Source organism: Lethenteron reissneri, chromosome 56, assembly GCF_015708825.2.
Source record: "Lethenteron reissneri isolate LAM-NWPU_2019-01 chromosome 56, ASM1570882v1, whole genome shotgun sequence".
Lineage (NCBI taxonomy): Eukaryota > Metazoa > Chordata > Hyperoartia > Petromyzontiformes > Petromyzontidae > Lethenteron > Lethenteron reissneri.
In genome coordinates this window covers 3,986,253-4,007,398 of record NC_083834.1, presented here as the reverse complement: position 1 = coordinate 4,007,398, position 21,146 = coordinate 3,986,253, and the positions used below count along the sequence as shown (strand labels likewise).

The 21,146-nt window shown below is 54.4% G+C and overlaps 2 protein-coding genes and 1 long non-coding RNA gene across 3 annotated transcripts in view; 1 reads left to right on the top strand and 2 right to left on the bottom strand.

Moving 5' to 3' along the window:
- Positions 1 to 5,270: 5,270 nt before the first annotated feature.
- LOC133356972 (interphotoreceptor matrix proteoglycan 1-like) lies at positions 5,271 to 12,297 on the bottom strand. Its single transcript, XM_061574702.1, has 3 exons — positions 11,761 to 12,297; positions 10,447 to 10,768; positions 5,271 to 6,938 (listed from the first exon to the last, which is right to left on the bottom strand). The coding sequence occupies exons 1-3, from the start codon at positions 12,268 to 12,270 to the stop codon at positions 6,730 to 6,732; spliced, it is 1,041 nt and encodes a 346-aa protein (XP_061430686.1). The 5' UTR covers positions 12,271 to 12,297; the 3' UTR covers positions 5,271 to 6,729.
- A 2,447-nt stretch (positions 12,298 to 14,744) lies between these two features.
- LOC133357005 (uncharacterized) lies at positions 14,745 to 15,522 on the top strand. The gene is made up of 3 exons (XR_009756924.1): positions 14,745 to 14,905; positions 15,350 to 15,427; positions 15,506 to 15,522. It is a non-coding gene; the product is annotated as an uncharacterized LOC133357005 (long non-coding RNA).
- A 622-nt stretch (positions 15,523 to 16,144) lies between these two features.
- LOC133357024 (mucin-19-like) overlaps positions 16,145 to 21,146 on the bottom strand; it is an 82,338-nt gene continuing 77,336 nt past the window's right edge. The window contains exons 13-16 of the mRNA XM_061574764.1: positions 20,503 to 20,964; positions 19,980 to 20,036; positions 18,242 to 18,474; positions 16,145 to 16,195 (exon numbers count right to left, since the gene is read on the bottom strand). Coding sequence (XP_061430748.1) covers positions 16,145 to 16,195; positions 18,242 to 18,474; positions 19,980 to 20,036; positions 20,503 to 20,964 — 803 coding nt within the window. The remainder of the gene's footprint in view (positions 16,196 to 18,241; positions 18,475 to 19,979; positions 20,037 to 20,502; positions 20,965 to 21,146) is intronic.

Here is a 21,146-nt window from a genome sequence, read left to right as displayed (position 1 = left end):
GGAATGGGGGGTGGGGGGCGGGGGGAATGGGGGGTGGGGGGCGGGGGGGATGGGGGGTGGGGGCGGGGGCGGGGGCGATGGGGGGCGGGGGGGCGGGGGGAATGGGGGGCGGGGGGGGAATGGGGGGCGGGGGGGGAATGGGGGGCGGGGGGGCGGGGGGAATGGGGGGCGTGTGGATGGGGGGCGGGGGGGCGGGGGGATGGGGGGCGGGGGGGCGGGGGGAATGGGGGGAATGGGGGGCGGGGGGATGGGGGCGGGGGGGCGGGGGGATGGGGGGCGGGGGGAATGGGGGGCGGGGGGGCGGGGGGATGGGGGGCGGGGGGCGGGGGGGCGGGGGGATGGGGGGCGGGGGTGCGGGAGAATGGGGGGTGGGGGGGCGGGGCTCTCAAGACAACGTCGCCCCCCCCCCCCACCCATAATCCGACTTTGCCGAATCTCTCGCTCCACGTGTGTTGTGAAAACTTTGTTGTTATTGTTGTTGTGTTGTTGTTATTGTTTGTTTGTGCTGCTTTTTGGTTTGGTGTCATTTCTTAATTTATTTATTTTGGATTTTTTTTCCGGTATTCGTAAAAGGATGGGGGGGGGGTTGATATTCTTTAGTGTTTTCGGTAAAGTCACGTAGGTAAAACATCAAAATTAATAAAAATAATAAAATAAAATAAAGATCACGACGTTTCGGAGGCAACACAAGTCTCCGTCATCAGGTGGGACCGTCACAGCCAGATTAGCTGCATCAAGTGAGGTAATGATTCAAGATGTAATCCCTGAAAAGCGAGTTGAGGGGGGAGGAGAGGGGGGGGCTCATCAGAATGTGGTAGCCAATGAATGGAACGTATCGGGAGAGAGGGGCCAAAAAAGGGTGGGTGGGGGGGGTTGATTTACTTGGTAAGGGGCCGTCCATAAATGACGTCACGCAACCTAGGGGGGGGGGGGTCAGACATTTGTGACGAGGGGGGGGGGTGAGAAATGTGACGTCACATCAAAATGCGCAACTTTGAATAAATATAGACAACGCGTTCTACTTAATTAAATAGACTTTTTAATAAATGTTTTCTCCTACAACATCAGAGTGCAGCGCCACATTAAATACGCACTACAATAACAATAGTTTAAAGCGATTTGAAGCATGTTTTATTTTGGGTGGGGGGCCGGGGGGCAGAGCTTTGTGACGTCATATTTGAGGGGGGGGGTCTGACTTTTTGTGACGTCGTGTGACGAGGGGGTCAAAAATCGTCCAAAATCGCGTGACGTCATTTATGGACGGCCCCTATGGGCGCCACGGTGGCTAGGAGATGTTAACTACCTCGCCTGGTGTACAGGAGGTCGTGGGTTCAATCCCGACCCTGACGCCTGCTGCTGTATATTTTGAGTTTTCGTCTCTCTCTCATCATCATCATCACGGTGGCTACGAGATGTTAACTACCTCGCCTGATAAACAGGAGGTCGTGGGTGCGATCCAGACCCTGACGCCTGCTGCTGTGTATTTGGAGTTTGCGTGTCTCTCTCTCTTCTCCTCGTGGTCGCGTGGATTTTTGCTCCGGGTCCTCCACTATTTCCCTCCACGTTTAGAATCGACTTCGCGACGCGTTTAGAGTCATTCGGCCGCTGCTGTACATGTCCACGTGATGGCGATGGTGGTGGTGACGATGGTGATGGTGGCGATGGTGGTGGTGGCGATGGTGCTGGTGGCGATGGTGGTGGTGGCGATGGTGGTGGTGGCGATGGTGGTGGTGGCGATGGTGGTGGTGGTGGCGATGGTGTTGGTGGTGGCGATGGTGGTGGTGGCGATGGTGCTGGTGGCGATGGTGGTGGTGGCGATGGTGGTGGTGGCGATGGTGGTGGTGGTGGCGATGGTGGTGGTGGCGATGGTGCTGGTGGCGATGGTGGTGGTGGCGATGGTGGTGGTGGCGATGGTGGTGGTGGCGATGGTGGTGGTGGCGATGGTGGTGGTGGCGATGGTGCTGGTGGCGATGGTGTTGGTGGTGGCGATGGTGGTGGTGGCGATGGTGCTGGTGGCGATGGTGGTGGTGGCGATGGTGGTGGTGGCGATGGTGGTGGTGGCGATGGTGGTGGTGGTGGCGATGGTGTTGGTGGTGGCGATGGTGGTGGTGGCGATGGTGCTGGTGGCGATGGTGGTGGTGGCGATGGTGGTGGTGGTGGCGATGGTGGTGGTGGTGGCGATGGTGGTGGTGGCGATGTGCTGGTGGCGATGGTGGTGGTGGCGATGGTGGTGGTGGCGATGGTGGTGGTGGCGATGGTGGTGGTGGCGATGGTGGTGGTGGCGATGGTGGGGTGCTGGGCGATGGTGGTGGTGGCGATGGTGTGGTGGCGATGGTGCTGGTGGCGATGGTGGTGGTGGCGATGGTGGTGGTGGCGATGGTGGTGGTGGCGATGGTGGTGGTGGTGGCGATGGTGTTGGTGGTGGCGATGGTGGTGGTGGCGATGGTGCTGGTGGCGATGGTGGCGGTGACTATAATCTACTTGATCGAGCTTTCATTTGTGAGAGCCCAGGAGGTCGCTCCACGTAGCTCAGCGGGTCTTACACCTGGTGACATCCAGAGTGAGTTCATAGAGTGAGTATCTTGATAATTGTTTTTAAACCTTCTATCTGGCAACAAAACTGACATCTTTTTACAAGGAGTCATGTTTGCATTGACCACAATACCTGCAGCCATAATGCAAACATAAAACATAACTGTGATAATGTGAGCACTGTCCTTGAAGTTGATTGGTCCACACCCGAGACAGCTTTCCTTAGAGCCTAGTCTCACATGGGTTGGACCAGATGACGCCAAAAGGCGCCTTTTGGCGTCATCTGGTCCAACACCATGTGAGACTAGGCTCTAAGGAAAGCTGTCTCGGGTGTGGACCAATCAACTTCAAGGACAGTGCATATATTATCCGAGTTATGTCTTTTGTTTGTATTATGACTGCAGGTATTGCGGTCTATGCAAACATGACTCCTTGTTAAAAGATGTCAGTTTTGTTGCCAGATAGAAGGGTAAAAAAACAATTATCATATTTTTACTGGCAAATGAGGTTCCCATAGAGTGAGTATCTTCTTGGTTCTTTCGGTAAAGTCACGTAGAATGGATATAATAAAATTATAAAAATAAAACATAATAAAATAATATTGTATATTTTATTATATTATATTATTATATTATGTTTTATTTTTATTATTTTATTATATCCATTCTACGTGACTTTACCGAAAGAACCAAGAAGATGAATCCCTGCAGTCACGAAAGCTTTAAATCGAGGAGTGAGTATGTGTGTCTGTGGGTGTTGGGATTCTCTCGTGCCGGAGCGGTGGCGCAGCGGTTAGCACCACGCTGTGCCACGAACCCTGGCCACCCGAGTTCGATTCCCGCTCGCAGCCAACAACCAGTGACGACTGTCTAAACATGGTCCCGGGCCTCCCCTAGGTCGACTCAGCCTCAAATTGGTACCTGGTGCGGTGTGTAGTAAACATCGCCACTGGGGAGACAAAGGCGGCCGGGCGTGGTGCTGGCCACTCATCCACTTCGTGTGCCACAGTGCCGGCCTACATAGGTGTTGCTCGCTAGCAGCACTTGCCCCTACAGTCTGTTCAGGCTATGAGGGGATCTTTGTCTTTGCTTTATCCCCCATGGTGACTCCACGTGACCCCCGTGGGTGCCCACGTGATCCCCGCCCACGTGATCCCCGGCCACGTGGCTCCGGTGAGCACAGCAGTCGCGTTTAGGACTCTATCAACCGGACCATATTTTGTTATGTCGGTATCAGAATTACGAGAAAAATAAATAACGTTTCCATTTCAGGGAAATAACACAGGAGTTGTGTTGATGCTAATTGGAGGATGGGTGAGTGTTTGTGTGAGTGACCATGTGAGTGGGTGAGTGACTATGTGAGTGGGTGAGTGACTGTGTGAGTGGGTGAGTGACTATGTGAGTGTGTGAGTGACTATGTGAGTGGGTGAGTGACTGTGAGAGTGGGTGAGTGAGTGTGTGAGTGTTGAGTGACTATGTGAGTGGGTTAGTGACTATGTGAGTGGGTGAGTGACTATGTGACTGTGTGAGTGACTGTGTGAGTGATTGAGTGACTGAGTGAGTTAGTGACAATGTGAGTGTGTGGGTGAGTGACTGTGTGGAGTGGGTGAGTGCCTGTGTGAGTGGGTGAGTGATCTGTGTGAGTGACTGTGCGAGTGGGTGAGTGACTGTGTGAGTGGGGTGAGTAACTATGTAAGTGGGTGAGTGACTGTGTGAGTGGATGAGTGACTATGTGACTGTGTGAGTGACTGTGTGAGTGGGTGAGTGACCATGTGAGTGGGTGGGTGACTGTGTGAGTGGGTGAGTGACTGTGTGAGTGGGTGAGTGACCATGTGAGTGGGTGGGTGACTGTGTGAGTGGGTGAGTGACTATGTGAGTGTGTGAGTGACCATGTGAGTGGGTGAGTGACTATGTGAGTGGGTGAGTGACTGTGTGAGTGGGTGAGTGACTATGTGAGTGTGTGAGTGACTATGTGAGTGGGTGAGTGACTGTGAGAGTGGGGTGAGTGAGTGTGTGAGTGTTGAGTGACTATGTGAGTGGGTTAGTGACTATGTGAGTGGGTGAGTGACTATGTGACTGTGTGAGTGACTGTGTGAGTGATTGAGTGACTGAGTGAGTTAGTGACAATGTGAGTGTGTGGGTGAGTGACTGTGTGAGTGGGTGAGTGCCTGTGTGAGTGGGTGAGTGACTGTGTGAGTGACTGTGCGAGTGGGTGAGTGACTGTGTGAGTGGGTGAGTAACTATGTAAGTGGGTGAGTGACTGTGTGAGTGGATGAGTGACTATGTGACTGTGTGAGTGACTGTGTGAGTGGGTGAGTGACCATGTCAGTGGGTGGGTGACTGTGTGAGTGGGTGAGTGACTGTGTGAGGGGTGAGTGACCATGTGAGTGGGTGGGTGACTGTGTGAGTGGGTGAGTGACTATGTGACTGTGTGAGTGACTGTGTGAGTGGGTGAGTGACTATGTGACTGTGTGAGTGACTGTGTGAGTGGGTGAGTGACTATGTGAGTGGGTGGGTGACTGTGTGAGTGGGTGAGTGACTGTGTGAGTGGGTAAGTGACTATGTGAGTGGGTGGGTGACTGTGTGAGTGGGTGAGTGAGTGGGTGAGTGACTGTGTGAGTCTATCAAGGCCGTAGCCATGGAGTCAACATTGGGGGGGACCAAATCTTCCAGGGGTCTGGGGGTCCCAACCCAGAAAAATATCGAAATTTTACAACTAATTTCCTGCCTAAAATATATTTTAAAAAGTCACTAACACATGGGATGGACTTTTTATTTATTTTGACAATAATGTCTAATAGTGTATTGTATTACATTGCTCTGTTTTTACTTTTTAAACATTTCTTCAATCATTGAATGTAATGGCAGAGATTATGGATTAATAAAATATAACTATAACCACAATCCTATAAACAGAAATCTATGTATTGATTTCTATGAAGACAAGTCCAGATATTTTGGCCAAGTTTTAGCAAATTGTTATTTTTATTTACACAGCATAGCAATTCTTTATTTTTATAGCAATATATTGGGGGGGGGGGGACATTTTGAGCATATTTGAATATTGGGGGGGATGTCCCCCCCCCCAATTTCTATTATAATTACGGCCTTGGAGTCTATGTGTATACGTTGAACTTCTTTCGCACCGTACGTAGCCAACCATGCTTATCGGAGGTGTCGGGAAAGTACAATCAAAACTAAGCACAACGTGACAAAGTTAACACGAGAGATGTTCAAACAGCTATTGTCACTTACACGGCATCATCAAGAAGTCCGCATTAGCCACACACACCATGCTTGTGCCACAACATGCAAACGAACGTGCTCTGACAATGACGTCACGCACTGCCTTTGAAACCGATTGGCCCACAGCAGAGCTACGGCCTCGCGTCACCACCGACGTCAGAGTACAATGGCCGACAAGGCGAGCAGCACAAAGGGAATTTATATATGAAAGCGTTAATCGCTTCCATCTACGAGGGACCCATGCTTTTTTGCGCGGCGTCCAATTTGGCGTTTGAACGACTTCAACAGCCTCCTCGTATTGTCGCCCGAAAGGGTACGAAGCCGCGTTGCATTTTTCATGCGTTTCGCGCTTAATTCGGGGTTTCGTTTCATCTCGCGGCGACGCGCAACGGAGGAGTTCGGCCCGGCGTCAGCGGAGGGGAGAGGAGGGAGAGTGGAGGGGAGTGAGGAGAGAGAGGGGAGCGAGGGGTGAGAGAGGTGAGAGTGGAGAGAGAGGTTAGGAGAGAGAGGAGAGATTTGAGAGTGAGGAGAGGTGAGAGAGGTTAGGAAAGAGGTGAGTAAAGAGGTGAGAGAGGAGAGATCGTCACGCCGAGTCGTTGACATTGGTGGTGGGGGGGGCACCCGCTCCCCGCTCACTGACCCCCAGTATTCTCAGCTCAGCCAATCAGTGAACTCAATTTGTTTTGTATATAGCCACAACGGACGGGCAATTTGCCGCGTTGGTGGTGGTCTCCCGGCTCTAGCGAACAATGTCGGTCCGCGACCCGAGTTCGTCTCGTCACGGTCCGTCGCGCGCCGGTTGTGGTCATCGTCACGCTCGGTGGCTCCCCCGTCACGTTCGCCACCGCTGTCACCGCCACCGCCAGCGCCGCCGCCACCGCCGCCACCGTCACCGCCGCTGCCACCGCCGCCACCGTCGCCACCACGGCGGCAGTAGGGGTCACCGGCATGGCTAGCGGCTTCTGGCGGCGCACGAGTTCTCCGGGCACTCCCTCTGGCACGGGGGTCCACCGCCGACATCCACCGCCGGCACCGCCACGTAGCCCGGCCGGCACTCGCACCGGGCGGTGCGGCCGTCGGCGCTCACGCGGCACCGCGACGTCTCGTCGCACCGCACGAGACGGCACGCCTCCTCCGGCTCCTCCGGCTCTGTTCCTGTGTCTGTTGGGAGAGGAGACGCACGGTGACGACGATCGGTGACGATGTGCGGTGACGATGTGCGGTGACGATGTGCGGTGAAACTCGGCTTGATCGCACCGGTGCAGACGCGTGAAGGAGAAAGCTCGAGATGAGTGGGACAGCATGGAGGGAGGGCAGTTCGAGAGAGTTGGCGGCAGCTCCGGGGAGACTTTCATCCCACAGCGGAGAGACCACCGCTGACCAACAAATATAGGCCTCAATGTCGCAGTGGCCAATGCAGCCGGGGGGTTGATATTGTTCCTCTGCTCAGGCTGATTTTGTAGCGAATCCAAAAAGCAGAGATGCTGACCGCAGCGGTGGAGCGACACTGGGCATCGCACTGGACCCGCCACCCCACGGGTCACCGGTTAGACTCCATCTCCCGGCACGGCAGTTGAACCGCAACGGAGCAGGTTTCTTAAATCCTCTCTCCCGCCACCACCGCCACCACCGCCACCACCGCCACTGCCACCACCGGCACCACCAGCTGCACCACCACCACCGTTGCCTCCACCACCACCGCCACTACCGCCACCACCGCCACTACCAGCTGCACCACTACCGCCACTGCCAACTACCGCCACCACCAGCAACACCGCCACTGCCATCACCGCCACCACCAGCACCACCACCACCACTGTCGCCTCCACCACCATCGCCATTACCACCACCACCAGCATCACCGCCACCGTCACCACCGGGACCACCACCACCGACACTGCCACCACCACCAGCAGCACCACCGCCGCCTCCACCATCGACGCCACCACCGCCGGCACCACCACCTCCAACACTGCCACCACCACCTCCAACACTGCCACCACCACCACCACCACTATCATCGCCGCCTCTGCCACCACCACCACCACCGCCACCACCACCACCACCGCCACCACAGTCGGTACGTATCGCAGCGCCCTAACCGCTACCCCCACCGCTCCCCACACCACCACCGGTGCCACCCCACGTGACGTGCCGACCGTGGGCTCCCTGTGGTTAACCCGTTCACGCTGCTGGGTGGACAGAGCAGGTGGTGGTGGTGGTGGGGAGGAGGAGGAGGAGGTGGGACGGGGAGGGGATTAAAGAAACTGGCTCCGTCGTGTCGACCGCCAGGAGATGGAGTCGAAACCCGGCGACCTCTGGGTCTCCACCCTGTGGCAGCAGCGATGGCAGTCTACATGTGCAGCAGCGTGCAGCAGGATGCACTATGCAGCAGCTAGCAGCAGTGTGCAGCAGGCTGCAGCGGGGGCCGCAGCAGTGTACAGCAGCGTGCATCGTGCAGCAGTGCAGAGCGTGCATGGTGCAATGTGCAGCAGGGTGCAGCAGGATGCACTATGCAGCAGCTTGCAGCAGCGTGCAGCAGCGTACAGGGTGCATGATGCAGCAGGGTGCAGCAGCGTGCAGCAGTGTACAGAGTGCATGATGCAGCAGGGTGCAGCAGCGTGCAGCAGTGTACAGGGTGCATGATGCATCAGGGTGCAGCAGCAGCAGCAGGGTGCATGATGCAGCAGGGTGCAGCAGCAGCAGGGTGCAGCAGCAGCAGCAGGGTGCAGCAGCAGCAGGGTGCAGCAACAGCAGCAGGGTGCAGCAGCAGCAGGGTGCAGCAGCAGCATTAGGGTGCAGCAGCAGCAGCAGGGTGCAGTGTGCCAGACGACGCGGAAACCTTGGCAAACTCCCCCCCGTTGATGAATGGCCGGCGTGGAGAAATCATTTGGGTCCATTAGAATTTTTTTTCTTTCCGCTTTTCTCATGAATGCTGCACGAAATTCATTCGTGACTGTAATTGATGTTGAGCGGATTTAACTCGGCGATTAATACTCCACTGCCTGAGAGGCACTGGGCAAACCGAGCCGATGAGAGAGCCTCTCTCAGTGTTTCGATTTAAAGCTTCTTTCGTGACTGCAGGGATTCATCTTCTTGGTTCTTTCGGTAAAGTCACGTAGAAGGGAAGTAATAAAATAATAAAAATAAAACATAAAAGTTCGATTTAAAGCTTTCGTGACTGCAGGGATTCATCTTCTTGGTTCTTTCGGTAAAGTCACGTAGAAGGGAAATAATAAAATAATAAAAATGTTACATCAAATTTCGATTTAAAGCTTTCGTGACTGCAGGGATTCATCTTCTTGGTTCTTTCGGTAAAGTTACGTAGAAGGGAAATAATACAATAATAAAAATAAAACATAATAAAATAATAATAGTAGGTTTTTACCCTTTTAAACTGGTACAAAACTGACACCTTTATTCAAGGCATCATGTTTGCAATAACCACAACACAAGTAGTCAAAAAAGCAAACAAAAAGAAGCAACTCTGATAATGATAATCATATGCAATGTCCTTGAAGTTGATTGGTCCACACCCGAGACGGCTTTCTTTAGAGCCTAGTCCCCATTGGTGTTGGACCAGATGACACCAGAAGGCGTACAACTCAAACACAGTGCAATATCAGAGTCTTGAGAGCTCGGGGTAAGCATTTACACTACGAGACCTCGTTGCCACTGGTAAAAGAGATCTCATAGTGATAATAAAATAATTCTCACGACGTTTAGGCCACAACGCAAGCAGCCGTCCTCAGGTGAAGAACAGGTCTGTCGGGAAGACAGAGTCTGAATGAAACACCCCAGGCTTGGAGCGTATATTTAAGCTGAGGTTGGAGGGGGAAGAGCGCCTTGACAAAATAATTTGCATATCAAGAGGAATTTAGCATATTTATGGGAAATGCAGATATGGGATTAGTACTACTTGTGAAATGCGTAGGAGGTGGGCAGGGGTTTTCAAAGTCATATTATGCCCGTGCATTATGCAGGATTAGCATAATGCACGGGCATAATAATCCTGCATAATGCATGGGCATAATATGATTTTATTATTTCCATTCTACGTGACTTTACCGAAAGAACCAAGAAGAAGCCTCTCAGCGCTTCAACTAAGCATTTTTATTTTACTCGGTGGAATGCCCCGCGGAGCTACGCAGTTCTTTTATTAGAAGCAACCTGGCCATCACAAATGATAAACCAACGGAGTTGAGGGACTCCACATCATCGTGTGGACATGTATAGCAGGAGGCAAATACTCTTAAACGCGTGACGTCGATTCTTCATGTGGAGGGGGAAAAACCGGAGGACCCGGAGAAATATCCACGCGACCACGGGGAGAGAGAGACACGCAAACTCCAAATCTACAGCAGCAGACGTCAGGGTCGGGATCGAACCCACGACCTCCTGTATACCAGGCGAGGTAGTTAACATCTCCTAGACACCGTGATGATGATGAGAGAAAGAGAGAGACACGCAAACTCCAAATATACAGCAGCAGGCGTCAGGGTCGGGATCGAACCCACGACCTCCTGTACACCAGGCGAGGTAGTGAGGGGCAGGGCCGCTGATGTTGGCCGTGGTTGCTAGTGGTGCTGCTAGCGGTGTTGCTAGTGGTGCTGCTAGTTTTGCTAGTGGTGCTAGTGGTGCTGCTAGGGTGCTAGCGTTGTGCCACCACCTCCTCCGTCGTCATCGCCGCCCACGTCGAGCGAGTTGCGGTCGATGTTGATGTCGGCGCTCGCCGGCGCGGCGCTGCACAGCTCCCGCAGCAGGCACAGCAGGGTGGCACGCGGCGTGGCGGCTGCACCGGCGTCACCAGCGTTACCGGCGTCACCGGCGTCACCGTCACCGGCGCCGGCGCCGTGGCGGTGGCGGCGAAGGCGCACGGTCGCCCCCCGCGCCAGCGTGACGCGGCTGCGCACCACCACGCTGCCACGCTCGAAGCGCACGATCTCCAGCTGCTTGAAGCCCTCCAAGTTGGCGCCGATGTAGGGCACCAGCTGGGGGCGGGAGGGGAGGGGCCGGAGTCAACGTCGGTGGAGGGGTGGAGGAGACGTGCGCCGTCGCACTCACAAACAAGACACGCGCGCGTCATCGTTAAGCCCACTGACCTTGCGTCATCATCGTCGTCATCGTCAAGCCCACTGACCTTGCGTCATCATCGTCATCATCGTCAAGCCCACTGACCTTGTGTAATCATCGTCATCATCGTCATCATAGTCGTCATCATCGTCATCAAGCCCACTGACCTTGCGTCATCATCGTCATCATCGTCATCAAGCCCACTGACCTCGTGTAATCATCGTCATCATCGTCATCAAGCCCACTGACCCTGCATCATCATCGTCATCATCGTCATCATCAAGCCCATTGACCTTGTGTAATCATCGTCGTCATCATCAACAACAACAAAAGACCCACTACGTCTCTCGAGATGCGGTGGGGTTTTTGCAATGATTGCTTTTCTCTTCATCTGCCGCGCGAGGTACACTCCACATCACGGCTACCTCTCGTTTTACGCGGGGGTTGTGTTCTTGTAAAACGGCGCCTAACTAAAAATCGCATGGATTAAAACGTAAAGTTTTTTCCCCATAAGAAATCAAGGAAACGTTTGGGGTTAGGGGAGGGCATGCTCTTACATCTATATATTTCCTTGCTTACGGCAACATATTATATTTACGATAGTAAACAGAAGATTTAAAGAAAAAAAAATAAGTGTAAATTAATAAAACGTACGCCCACTTTAAAAATCGCATCACGTAAATGCGGGTAGAATGCGAGCCGGACGGTTTTTTGCTATTGGCTTCTCTCATCTTTGGTGGAACGCAAACCCCAGGTCGGTGACTCCACTCCAAATGTGACTCTTTCTACCCCCCTCCCATCCTGCGCCCCCCTCCCGAGTTCCATCGAGTACTCGCGCCCCCCCCCCCCTCCCCTGCGGTTCCACGACACAGAACGGACCCCGACCGGCGGACTCGACCCCAACCCTTACCAGGTCCAGGAACTTCTTCTCGAGGTCCCTGTACTCGACGGACTCCCTGTCGAAGAGCGCCTCGCTGAAGCGCATGTTGGTGACGCGCATGCTGAATAGCACCAACACGTCGCCCCCCGCAGCGTCCGGGGAGCCCCGTGGCTCCTTCGCCGAGTCGGTCGTTACGTCCGCTCCGGGTGCCACGTCCGCTGGAGGTGCCACGTCTGAATCAGGTGCCACGTTCGCTTCAGGTGGTGCTACGTCCGCAGCAGGTGACACGTGCGCTTCAGGTGCTATGTCCACTCCAGGTGCCACGTTCGCTTCAGGTGCTACGTCCGCTCCAGGTGCTACGTCTGCTCCAGGTGCTACGTCTGAATCAGGTGCCATGTTTGGTTTTGGTGCTACGTCCGCTGCAGGTGACACGTTCGCTTCGGGTGCTACGTTCGCTTCAAGTGCTACGTTCGCTCCGGGTGCCACGTCTGCTCCAGGTGCTACGTCCGCTGCAGGTGCCACGTCTGAAACAGGTGCCATGTTTGGTTTGGGTGCCACATCCGGTTCGGTCGCCACATCCATTCAGGTGCCATGTCTGCTTCAGCCGCTACGTCCGGTTTGCCGCCGCCACCGTCAGCACCACCAACACCACCGGCGGCGAGAGAAGGAGGTTCAGGAGAGACGCCGAGGCCCTTGATGACGGTGGGACGTCGAGACAAGACGTGGAGACCCTCGACGGCGGCAGGAGGTTGAGGAGACGTGACGAGGCCTTCGTGAACTTCTCCTCGTGCTGTGGGTTCGTGTGACGCATCCGGGCCTTCCATCAAGGCTGCAGGTTCAGGAGATGTGTCAGGGTCTTCTACCATGGCTGGAGCTTCTGGCGAAGGGTCCAGATCGTTGATAACGGTTCCAGATTCAGGTGAGATGTCAATGCCTATATCTGCTGCAGGTTCAAGTGACTCATCTATTCCTGCTTCAGGTGCTGGTGATTCATATATTCCTGCTCCAGCTGCAGGTTCAGATTCAGGTGACTGATCTACTCCTGCTGCAGCTGCAGGTACAGATTCAGGTGAGTGGTCTACTGCTGCTGCAGCTGCAGGTTCAGATTCAGGTGACTCGTCTACTCCTGCTGCAGCTGCAGGTTCAGATTCAGGCGACTGATCTACTCCTGCTGCAGCTGCAGGTTCAGATTCAGGTGACTCGTCCACTCCTGCTGCAGGTTCAGATTCAGGCGATTCGTCTACTCCTGCTGCAGCTGCAGGTTCAGATTCAGGTGAGTCATCTACTCCTGCTGCAGCTGCAGGTTCAGATTCAGGTGATTCGTCTACTCCTGCTGCAGCTGCAGGTTCAGATTCAGGTGAGTCGTCTACTCCTGCTGCAGCTGCAGGTTGAGATTCAGGCGACTCATCTCCTCCTGCTGCAGCTGCAGGTTCAGATTCAGGTGATTCATCTACTCCTGCTGCAGCTGCAGGTTCAGATTCAGGTGAGTCGTCTACTCCTGCTCCAGGTTCAGATTCAGGTGACTCGTCTACTGCTGCTGCAGCTGCAGGTTCAGATTCAGATGACTCGTCTACTCCTGCTGCAGGTTCAGATTCAGGTGACTCATCTACTCCTGCTGCAGGTTCAGATTCATGTGACTCGTCCACTCCTGCTGCAGCTGCAGGTTCAGATTCAGGGGACTCGTCTACTCCTGCTGCAGCTGCGGGTTCCGATTCAGGTGACTCGTCTACTCCTGCTGCAGCTGCAGGTACAGATTCAGGTGAGTCATCTACTCCTGCTGCAGCTGCAGGTTCAGATTCAGGTGACTGATCTACTCCTGCTGCAGCTGCAGTTTCAGATTCAGGTGACTCGTCCACTCCTGCTGCAGGTTCAGATTCAGGTGACTCGTCTACTCCTGCTGCAGCTGCAGGTTCAGATTCAGGTGAGTCGTCTACTCCTGCTGCAGCTGCGGGTTCAGATTCAGGTGACTCGTCCACTCCTGCTGCAGCTGCAGGTTCAGATTCAGGTGAGTCGTCTACTCCTGCTGCAGCTGCAGGTTCAGATTCAGGTGAGTCGTCTACTCCTGCTGCAGCTGCGGGTTCAGATTCAGGTGACTCGTCTACTCCTGCTGCAGCTGCAGGTTCAGATTCAGGTGACTCGTCCACTCCTGCTGCAGCTGCAGGTTCAGATTCAGGTGACTTGTCCACTCCTGCTGTTGCTGCAGGTTCAGATTCAGGTGACTCGTCTACTCCTGCTGCAGGTTCAGATTCAGGTGAGTCGTCTACTCCTGCTGCAGCTGCAGGTTGAGATTCAGGCGACTCGTCTCCTCCTGCTGCAGCTGCAGGTTCAGATTCAGGTGATTCGTCTACTCCTGCTGCAGCTGCAGGTTCAGATTCAGGTGACTCGTCTACTCCTGCTGCAGGTTCAGATTCAGGCGACTCGTCTACTGCTGCTGCAGCTGCAGGTTCAGATTCAGATGACTCGTCCACTCCTGCTGCAGGTTCAGATTCAGGTGACTCGTCTACTCCTGCTGCAGGTTCAGATTCATGTGACTCGTCCACTCCTGCTGCAGCTGCAGGTTCAGATTCAGGTGACTCGTCTACTCCTGCTGCAGCTGCGGGTTCCGATTCAGGTGACTCGTCTACTCCTGCTGCAGCTGCAGGTACAGATTCAGGTGAGTCATCTACTCCTGCTGCAGCTGCAGGTTCAGATTCAGATGACTCATCCACTCCTGCTGCAGTTTCAGATTCAGGTGACTCGTCCACTCCTGCTGCAGGTTCAGATTCAGGTGACTCGTCTACTCCTGCTGCAGCTGCAGGTTCAGATTCAGGTGAGTCGTCTACTCCTGCTGCAGCTGCGGGTTCAGATTCAGGGGACATGTCTACTCCTGCTGCAGCTGCAGGTTCAGATTCAGGTGAGTCGTCTACTCCTGCTGCAGCTGTGGGTTCAGATTCAGGTGACTCGTCCACTCCTGCTGCAGCTGCAGGTTCAGATTCAGGTGAGTCGTCTACTCCTGCTGCAGCTGCAGGTTCAGATTCAGGTGAGTCGTCTACTCCTGCTGCAGCTGCGGGTTCAGATTCAGGTGACTCGTCCACTCCTGCTGCAGCTGCAGGTTCAGATTCAGGTGAGTCGTCTACTCCTGCTGCAGCTGCAGGTTCAGATTCAGGTGAGTCGTCTACTCCTGCTGCAGCTGCGGGTTCAGATTCAGGTGACTTGTCTACTCCTGCTGCAGCTGCAGGTTCAGATTCAGGTGACTCGTCCACTCCTGCTGCAGCTGCAGGTTCAGATTCAGGTGACTCGTCTACTCCTGCTGCTGCTGCAGGTTCAGATTCAGGTGACTCGTCTACTCCTGCTGCAGGTTCAGATTCAGGTGAGTCGTCTACTCCTGCTGCAGCTGCAGGTTCAGATTCAGGCGACTCGTCTACTCCTGCTGCAGGTTCAGATTCAGGTGACTCGTCTACTCCTGCTGCAGCTGCAGGTTCAGATTCAGGTGACTCGTCTACTCCTGCTGCAGCTGCAGGTTCAGATTCAGGTGAGTCGTCTACTCCTGCTGCAGGTGCAGGTTCAGATTCAGATGACTCGTCCACTCCTGCTGCAGGTTCAGATTCAGGTGACTTGTCTACTCCTGCTGCAGCTGCAGGTTCAGATTCACGTGAGTCATCTACTCCTGCTGCAGCTGCAGGTTCAGATTCAGGTGACTCGTCTACTCCTGCTGCAGGTTCAGATTCATTTGACTCGTCCACTCCTGCTGCAGCTGCAGGTTCAGATTCAGGCGACTCGTCTACTCCTGCTGCAGCTGCGGGTTCAGATTCAGGTGATTCGTCTACTCCTGCTGCAGCTGCGGGTTCAGATTCAGGTGACTCGTCTACTCCTGCTGCAGCTGCAGGTTCAGATTCAGGTGAGTCGTCTACTCCTTCTGCAGCTGCGGGTTCAGATTCAGGTGACTCGTCTACTCCTGCTGCAGCTGCAGGTTCAGATTCAGGTGACTCGTCCACTCCTGCTGCAGCTGCAGGTTCAGATTCAGGTGACTCGTCTACTCCTGCTGCTGCTGCAGGTTCAGATTCAGGTGACTCGTCTACTCCTGCTGCAGGTTCAGATTCAGGTGAGTCGTCTACTCCTGCTGCAGCTGCAGGTTCAGATTCAGGCGACTCGTCTACTCCTGCTGCAGGTTCAGATTCAGGTGACTCGTCTACTCCTGCTGCAGCTGCAGGTTCAGATTCAGGTGACTCGTCTACTCCTGCTGCAGCTGCAGGTTCAGATTCAGGTGAGTCGTCTACTCCTGCTGCAGGTGCAGGTTCAGATTCAGATGACTCGTCCACTCCTGCTGCAGGTTCAGATTCAGGTGACTCGTCTACTCCTGCTGCAGCTGCAGGTTCAGATTCACGTGAGTCATCTACTCCTGCTGCAGCTGCAGGTTCAGATTCAGGTGACTCGTCTACTCCTGCTGCAGGTTCAGATTCATTTGACTCGTCCACTCCTGCTGCAGCTGCAGGTTCAGATTCAGGCGACTCGTCTACTCCTGCTGCAGCTGCGGGTTCAGATTCAGGTGAGTCGTCTACTCCTGCTGCAGCTACAGGTTCAGATTCAGGTGACTCGTCTACTCCTGCTGCAGGTTCAGATTCATTTGACTCGTCCACTCCTGCTGCAGCTGCAGGTTCAGATTCAGGTGACTCGTCTACTCCTGCTGCAGCTGCGGGTTCAGATTCAGGTGACTCGTCCACTCCTGCTGCAGCTGCAGGTTCAGATTCAGGTGACTCGTCCACTCCTGCTGCAGGTTCAGATTCAGGTGAGTCGTCTACTCCTGCTGCAGCTGCAGGTTCAGATTCAGGTGACTCGTCTCCTCCTGCTGCAGCTGCAGGTTCAGATTCAGGTGACTCGTCCACTCCTGCTGCAGCTGCAGGTTCAGATTCAGGTGAGTCGTCTACTCCTGCTGCAGCTGCAGGTTCAGATTCAGGTGACTCGTCCACTCCTGCTGCAGGTTCAGATTCAGGTGACTCGTCTACTCCTGCTGCAGCTGCAGGTTCAGATTCAGGTGAGTCGTCTACTCCTGCTGCAGCTGCGGGTTCAGATTCAGGTGACTCGTCCACTCCTGCTGCAGCTGCAGCTGCAGGTTCAGGTGAGTCGTCTACTCCTGCTGCAGCTGCAGGTTCAGATTTAGGTAAGTCGTCCACTCCTGCTGCAGCTGCGGGTTCAGATTCAGGTGAGTCGTCTACTCCTGCTGCAGCTGCGGGTTCAGATTCAGGTGACTCATCTACTCCTGCTGCAGCTGCAGGTTCAGATTCAGGTGACTCGTCTCCTCCTGCTGCAGCTGCAGGTTCAGATTCAGGTGAGTCGTCCACTCCTGCTGCAGCTGCAGGTTCAGATTCAGGTGAGTCGTCCACTCCTGCTGCAGGTTCAGATTCAGGTGACTCGTCCACTCCTGCTGCAGCTGCAGGTTCAGATTCAGGTGACTGATCTACTCCTGCTGCAGCTACAGGTTCAGATTCAGGTGACTCGTCCACTCCTGCTGCAGCTGCAGGTTCAGATTCAGGTGACTCGTCTACTGCTGCATGTTCAGATTCAGGTGACTCATCTACTCCTGCTGCAGGTTCAGATTCAGGTGACTGATCTGCTGCAGCTGCAGGTTCAGAATCAAGTGACTCGTCTACTCCTGCTGCAGCTGCAGGTTCAGATTCCTGATCTGCTCCTGCTGCAGGTGCAGGTGGCTCGTCAACTCCCGCGTGCGGCCGCCGTGACTCTCCCGCCGTCGCGAGCTCCGTGCTCGTGACGACGCCCTCCTGGGACGCCCCGAGCCCCTCATCCTCCAAGGCGCCCAACGCATCCTCGTCACCGTGAACCTCCTCCTCTTCCCCCTCCTGCCCCACCCCCTCCTGCCCCACCCCCTCCTGCCCCACCCCCTCCTTTCCAACTCCCTCCCCCACCTCCTCTTCCCCCTCCTGCCCCACCCCCTCCTGCCCCACCCCCTCCTGCCCCACTCCCTCCTGCCCCACTCCCTCCCCCACCTCCTCTTCCCCCTCCTGCCCCACCCCCTCCCCCACCTCCTCTTCCCCCACCCCCTCCTGCCCCACCGCCTCCTGCCCCACCCCCTCCTGCCCACCCCCTCCCCCACCTCCTCTTCCCCCACCCCCTCCTGCCCCACCCCCTCCTGCCCCACTCCCTCTCCCACCCCCTCCTGCCCCACCCCCTCCTGCCCCACCCCCACCCCCTCCCCCACCTCCTCTTCCCCCACCCCCTCCTGCCCCACCCCCTCCTGCCCCACCCCCACCCCCTCCCCCACCTCCTCTTCCCCCACCCCCTCCTGCCCCACTCCCTCCTGCCCCACTCCCTCCCCCACCTCCTCTTCCCCCACCGCCTCCTGCCCCACTCCCTCCCCCACCTCCTCTTCCCCCACCGCCTCCTGCCCCACTCCCTCCCCCACCTCCTCTTCCCCCACCCCCTCCTGCCCCACTCCCTCCCCCACCTCCTCTTCCCCCACCCCCTCCTGCCCCACCCCCACCTCCTCCTCCTCTTCCCCCACCTCCTCTTCCCCCACCCCCTCCTGCCCCACTCCCTTCTCCTCTGCGGACGGAGCGAGGATAACGAGCAGCTCTTCGGCGGATCCTTCAAGGCCGCCTCCGTCTGGCGGGGAGGAGAGGAACGGGTCGGGGTTGATGGTCGTTGTCGTCTTCCTCGTCCCGGCGGTCCGCACGTCCTCGCCCGTCCGGTCCGAGCGAGAGGCGGGCACCGCTGGCGCCCACTCGTCCAAGAGCGCGACTGCCGGAGGACCTGCAGGTAGACTTAAATATAAACTAAGATATACACTAAACTAGAAACTTAAATATAAACTAAGCCATAAACTAAACTATAAACTTAAATATAAACTTAAATATAAACTAAGCTAGAAACTAAACTATAAACTAAACTATAAACTAAGCTATAAACTAAACTGTAAACTAAACTGTAAACTTAAATATTAACTAAAATATAAACTAAACTATAAACTAAAGCATGAACTGAACTATAAACTTAAATATAAACTAAACTAAACTATTAACTAAACTATAAACTAAACTATAAACTAAACTATAAACTAAACTAGCAACTGAACTCTCAATTCAACTAATAAACTAAACTATACACTAAACTATAAACTAAAATATAAACTAAACTATAAACTTAAATATAAACTAAACTATAAAATAAACTATAAACTAAGCTTTAAATTATAAAATAAACTATAAAATAAACTAGTAACTGAACTCTCAACTAAACTATAAACTAAATTATAAACTAAACTATAAACTAAACTATAAACTAAACTATAAACTGAACTAATAAACTATAAACTAAACTACCAAACTATGTTGTATTTCATCAGGTAAAGCTCCACTGAGCTGCGAGAAAACCCTTTCTCAGTAGCAACCTGCTCATGAAAAATTATCGCTCAACAAAGTGCTTTCTTCTTCTTGGTTCTTTCGGTAAAGTCACGTAGAAGGGAAGTAATAAAATAATAAAAATAAAACATAATAAAATGATTCTCACGACGTTTCGCCCACAACGCAAGCAGCCGTCCTCAGGTGAAGACCAGGTCTGTCGGGGAGACAGCGTCGTGAGAATTATTTTATTATGTTTTATTATTTTATTACTTCCCTTCTACGTGACTTTACCGAAAGAACCAAGAAGATGCTTTCTCATCGTTGCGCGATTATAAATCAACCGGAGGAGGCCGTAAAGATGAGATGAGTCGACCAGAATACGTCTCCGCCGCTCACTCGAGTTGGGGAGGCCCCTTCCGCCAGCGGCGGTGGCGTTCGTGAGCGCGCCAGCGATTGCAGGAGCTGCGCCTTCACCCGCGAGTGACGCAGAAGCAGAGGTCGCAAACGGGTTTTGATTCCTTACCCGTACCCGTACCCGGCCGCACCAGGGTCGCAAATGGGTACCTGGCCGGGTGGGTACCCGTTCCCTACCCGTACCCTACCCGAAATGAGCGACAAACGGTGACTCACCAGTGACTCACGGCCTACCCGTACCCGTACCCGGCCGCACCAGGGTCGCAAACGGGTACCCGTACCTGGCCGGGTACGGGTAGCCGGGTATCGGGTAGGGTACGGGTATCGGGTACCCGGTTGCGACCTCTGCGCCGAAGGGTGAGGTGGCTGGGCCGTGTGTCCAGGTGAGAGAGGGGCTGGTTGGTGAGTGCGTGCTCCGACATCAAAGACAACGTTCTGTTGGCGAGCAGCAGCAGCAGCAGCTGTGCAGGCAAGCACCACCCCTGACCCGCGTCTTAGTACCTGAGGACATCTGCAGGTCGTAGTGGATGGCGTCCGCGGGGAGGTCCGTCAGGAATTCTGCAGCGCGCACAAACACAAGTTTAAGTTAATGTATTAGGTATAGCCCTGTGAGCCATTCGGCTCTTGAATCGGGTGCAACCGCAACAAACAAAAAACAAAAACATGAACAAAAAACTTCTTAAAGTTAATATGTGACTGAGTGCAAACAGAAAATCCAAGAAAAGACAGCAAAATATTGCAGGAAAAAACACCGCACACCAAAGCTGTGTGCCAAAAATCCCAGTGGGATGCAAGTCAAACAACAACAACAAGACAACTTAGATTAAGGCCATCAGTCTAACTCTGTACTACAACAAACAAACATGGCTAAACCAATAAACTTTTCGAAATCACCAAAATAAAGCTATGAAAGCAATGAAAAAGCAATCATAGGAACTGTGACGGAATTTTCACACGCCGAAGACAAAGATGTCCCATATACACAACACACACACACCACGCAGCAGGTCACAGCGGGACTCACCGCGCGTCAGCTGGAAGGAGTCGGGATCGATTCCCGTCAGCTGCTGCTCCTTAGGCTGCTGCTGCTGCTGCCGCTGCTGTCTGTGCAGAGCGTCCGAGACCATTTGTGGCAGAGCCTGGATGGACCCTGGCATGGCCCACCCAGCCTCCCGTTCCTCCCGTGGGTCATCTCCATCTCGCTCCCCCTTGGCTCCCGGAGCCAAGGCGAGGTGCTCGTCCCGTTCGGACTCGTGGGTCTCCTCCTGCTCCTCCTCAACGTCCAGGTCTTCCTCGGAGTGGGCAAACTCATGAAGGCCACGGCGATCACCGGAGGCATCATCGGCCGAACCTGGATTCCTCCCCGAACTGTGGAGGTCATCGGAGTCCACGGCCTCCACCTCCTCCTCTCGCGAGATGTTCGGCTGATCCGTCCGTCCATTCGGCTGCGTCTCCTCGACAAGGCCTTCGCCTCCTCCTCCACCACCTCCTCCACCATCTCCTCCACCTGCTCCTCCACCATCTCCTCCACCATCTCCTCCACCTGTTCCTCCACTATCTCCTCCACCACCTCCTCCATCTGCTGCTCCACCACCTCCTCCACCTGTTCCTGCACCACCTCCTCCACCTGTTCCTGCACCATCTCCTCCACCTGTTCCTCCACCACCT